At 38.4% G+C, this 4,405-nt stretch overlaps 1 protein-coding gene across 5 annotated transcripts in view; it reads right to left on the bottom strand.

Moving 5' to 3' along the window:
* LOC140324627 (protein FAM169B-like) overlaps positions 1–4,405 on the bottom strand; it is a 33,452-nt gene that overhangs the window by 3,602 nt on the left and 25,445 nt on the right. For all 5 annotated transcript variants that reach the window (XM_072402673.1, XM_072402672.1, XM_072402676.1 and 2 more), the window contains 2 exons: positions 3,802–3,979; positions 1,226–1,405 (listed from right to left, as the gene is read on the bottom strand). In XM_072402673.1, the coding sequence (XP_072258774.1) occupies positions 1,226–1,405; positions 3,802–3,979 (358 nt within the window). The remainder of the gene's footprint in view (positions 1–1,225; positions 1,406–3,801; positions 3,980–4,405) is intronic.

Here is a 4,405-nt window from a genome sequence, read left to right as displayed (position 1 = left end):
AAGAAGCCATTAGGCGAAACACGTCGGGGATCAAGACAATAACTTTTTTATTATATGACTATAACCGCGTATGTGGATAAAAGTAACACGGGTTCATTATTTATTGTAATTAACTCTGGATCTATATGTCTAGCCAAGGTGACAGCTAAGTAGATCGCTGTTGATCTCAGATGGAAATGTTGAAAAATGAAATAATTTATGATTTTTATAATGAATGCCTGTAAAAGCTTGCTTTCCTTCTTTCCTCTTTATAGTATAATGTAGACATATTCAGGCTAGGCATATGTAACTTTCTGTGATATTTAGGATATCCCTTTTGAAAACCCCCTCCAACTGTAAAAAACATTCTTCCATTGACCACCACACTAATGTATTTAGAGCCGCTGATAAAATAATGTTTAAATATGGATAGTAGTGGTTCCCCAGGACTTAAGTTATTTCAAGGGTTTCCCCTTGTTAAAAGGGTCCAGGAAGCCCAATATTTACTATTCAATTACTTTGTATTTTTTATGTCAACATCATGATATTGATTATGTGGTAAAAGCCCCACCCAAAGTAAGATTATCTTCTGGTGTTCATGTTTTTATTGGAGCTGTAAAAACTAAATGATAAAATATTGGTTGGCCAATACAGACTAAATGGCTTTGTTTATTGTAATTTGTTTATAAAGATGCATCTAAGTGATATGGTGTACAATGTGCCACCACTCGGTTACAAAGTTTTGCTGTGCTGTACACACGTGCAATATCTGTCGTTGGAAAGAATCTTTCACAATTCTTTCCAACGACAAATGAATGCACGATGCATGAAAGAGTGCTGTACATACAGCACCATTCTGCTCTATGGAGAGGGAAGGGGGAGAGCGACCCCCCTGCGTTCTTTCCCCCTTCACTTCCATTACGATCATTCGTCGTCCATCGCCCATGGATCCACCAGGACGGTTGTTCGGACGACGAGCACTGTAAACACGCAAGATTCTCGTCCGATATCAGCCCTGAACCGATTATTGGACGAGAACCATTGCACGTGTGTACCTAGCCTAAGCAATAAGGTATATTAAAAGCTGTTTTATGCACCAGAAGAGCATGCTGAGGCCACCAAACCACATGATTAAAGTCATTACTCTACCAGGGCACAGAAGGACCTTAAAGCATTATTAAAGTATCAACAGTAATAAAGTATCATCATTTAAAACATACATTTAGGTTTTATCGTGTTTTCTTACCGTGATACATGGCGGAAGAAATGGGAAAGCTGATACCCAAAGCGACTTCCTGGGCAAACATCTGGCAGAAGTCTTGCAACATCGTCCTTCCAAAACCATGTTTGCGCCATTTTTTATGCACATAGATTGTGTCCAGCACAGGAAGCATGTAACACTGACTGCTCTGATCACACAGACTCCCTGGGGAAAGATGAACGCTACTGTAAGTGTAGTGTGCGGTAAAGTATTTTATCAACACAAAATAGGTTGAAAGCTTTCTAAATGTCATCCTCCAGACAGCCAAATCAAAGAAAACTCCAGCAGGTTAAAAAACAAGCAGGTTTAGAATCTCTATCATCTGTCCACATAACCATGGTAGGCTGTACACTATTGATTCCCATCACTGCTTTGTTTGTTAGCCTGAATTTTCTGGCACCAGGTGTTTCAGTACACAGATTGTTAGATCATAGCTTTTTAATATATAATTGAATACAACATTATTAGATCTGAAATTTGTCTTTGTAATGCCTAAACCCAACCTTTAACTGAACTTGAATGCTAATCTGTACATAACTATATCAACTACTTTCAAAATTGTGGAACAATGATCTCTCTAGTATGTGACTTTTTTGCCAATTCACAAGTCAGGGCCAGTCTTAAACCAAATACAGCCAAAAATTGGTGAACAAATGAAATGTGGAACAGTTTAAGGGAAACACAGAAAACAAAGGATTTGGCTGTCTGGCAAGACTTAATGGATCACAAGACTGGCTGAACAAAAAACATAAGCCTTTAGGTATGTAGCCCTTTGTTTGCAGTTCAGATTTAACCAGAATGTGAGCCTAACGCTCTGTCAAAATTTATGTTATCACTTGTGGGATAAATACTTCTTCATTACTTACCTCACATATTCATATTCAGTCCTGGTGCTATTCACAAAGTGCCAAAATATATTATTTGACCTGCAGTCACCTTTTCTTTATAAAAGTAACAAGAACGTATTCCTTTATTAGCAAAAAGTGTTTTAATATAATAACCTTTCAGTCTGGGGTAACATGTACTCCATATAGTCCCTGAACTAGAACATAATCATGCAATACTATTCAAATGAGAAGGCAAAATATGAACTTGGATATGGTTTATTATTTGAATATGTAGGATTAAAGAGGTGGAGTAAAACCTCTTTGGCATCTAAACTGTTCTCAACAATGTAAAGGGTTAAGTGTTGTGGACTGGCTAGCGGGTCACATTCATTCAGTATATTGTCAAAACACACAGTGGATGTTGTCACCTCAGCCTGATGAGACAGTCAACAGGAGGTAATTATTTCTGCTGCTTTAATGCTGGCCTTGGCACAGGAGAGGCCAGAAGAGACCTCGCTGCCAAATTATGACCCTGTTTGTTAAAAACACTGACACCACCAAGCAAGAATGCAGCCCCAGCCGCTCACAAACAATGTTTTGCAAGCTGACATCTCGCTGCAGACTCAGGGTAAACATGTCATTATTGGACAACAGGGGTCACTTAAACATCATTAAGTACTGGCACAGTTCAACAGGAAAAAATGCTTCCAGAGAAAAGCTGGTTTTACATAACACCAAAATACTTAAAGCTTGGCAATAACCATAGTCCAACACATTCACGTGTGTTTTCTCGAATATCCTATCAATTTATATGATATGTAGGATATATTTTTTTCTTTTTGACGCTGCACCAAATCCTACAAAATATAATATTATAGGTGTTTCCACTGCTTAACTTGTTTCAGTGATATGAAACTTAATAAAATTGAATATAATTTTACCATCAATTCACCTATTAAGCCTAAAATAAGGTAACTTACTGCAGAGCTTAGCAATGCAATGTTCTGCAAAGCTCAGCAATGCAATGTTCTGCAGAATAAGGTTGTCAGTACATGGATTGAAACTTTAACGGTTTGGGAGCATCACTTTAAACAACCACGTAGAATATGCATTGACACCTACTTCCTAATGAGCCTTCACACGTACAGAACATAGAAAAAGTATCTGTCTCTTCATCACAGCACATCTGAATGTTAGCCAAGCCAGAGAGAGATTTATAGTGTGTTCCAGCAGTGTGCCTCCCAGAAGAGGATAGTTAGAATTCTTACCATTTGTCATTCCTTATAAGAGGTCAGCCTGTCTATAGATACCTTGTAACATCATAATACATAGTTGCTTGGAGTTTAAGCAATACTTCATAGGCTATGGTTAAATAAAGTGCAGTTTCTCTGCAATGGCGAGAGCAAACTACAAAGCAATGCGGCAAAGCTCTTCTATTTATAATGCTACAGTGCTATCCTCAGCAGAGTATCAGATAAAACTGCAACACTTTGCTGAGTAACACTGCCAAAGGAATGCTGCACTGTATTGTTTGGCACCCCAAAGCTTCAAGCTGCATATCATAGCTGCTTTCAGCTGTAGTGGTGTGAGCCTGAGATGTCATTTACCATGGAGTATTGAGTATTACCATGGAGTATTGATGACCCCTTTAGTGTACCACAAGGGTTTTTTTTTGCACCTGGCATTAAAGATCCCTCTGGGAATTTATACACAATTAACCTTTAACATATTCACCTTTTCTTTTGTACGTGTAAAATGCCACAGCCTCTCCACGGTGCCAAAGGATCTTGGCCAGCTCTCCTGCAGAATGTGGAAGGAAGCAGACTCCATTCTCTGAGCTACCACCCTCAATAAAGCCACACACCAGGCAGTTCAGCACAAAGAGGACAATCCTTTCTCCACATGTCTGGACCTGGGGAATAAAACACTTCATTGCTTCATTACATTCAATGAAAGTACCAATAGACAAATTATCACAAACTGCTGACAAGAATGGTTCCCTTTGCCCATCTCTAATAGAAAGATCGATCTGTGCCTTGGGGTACACTAGAAAATTGTGAGATAATACAACAGAAATAACATTAGAACAGTCTAATCAGCTACAGTGAGTCAGGAAGCGGCTAAATAGACATAGAAAGTTATCACACTTTATAAATCTACTGTGCTTTCTAAACTGACTGCTCTCAACGTCTATAAAGGGTTCATTACAGAAAACATCACCAAGAGGCATGTGACGGCAACCTACTGAGATATATTTTCATGTGTTCATAGACAACAGACTGCAAATGGAAAAAGTACAGATCATTGTAATTTACAGAATTGTTAAATAAATATGTAG

Source organism: Pyxicephalus adspersus, chromosome 2 (assembly GCF_032062135.1).
Source record: "Pyxicephalus adspersus chromosome 2, UCB_Pads_2.0, whole genome shotgun sequence".
NCBI lineage: Eukaryota > Metazoa > Chordata > Amphibia > Anura > Pyxicephalidae > Pyxicephalus > Pyxicephalus adspersus.
The sequence above is the reverse complement of the archived record's forward strand: the minus strand, read 5'-3'. Positions and strand labels throughout refer to the sequence as shown.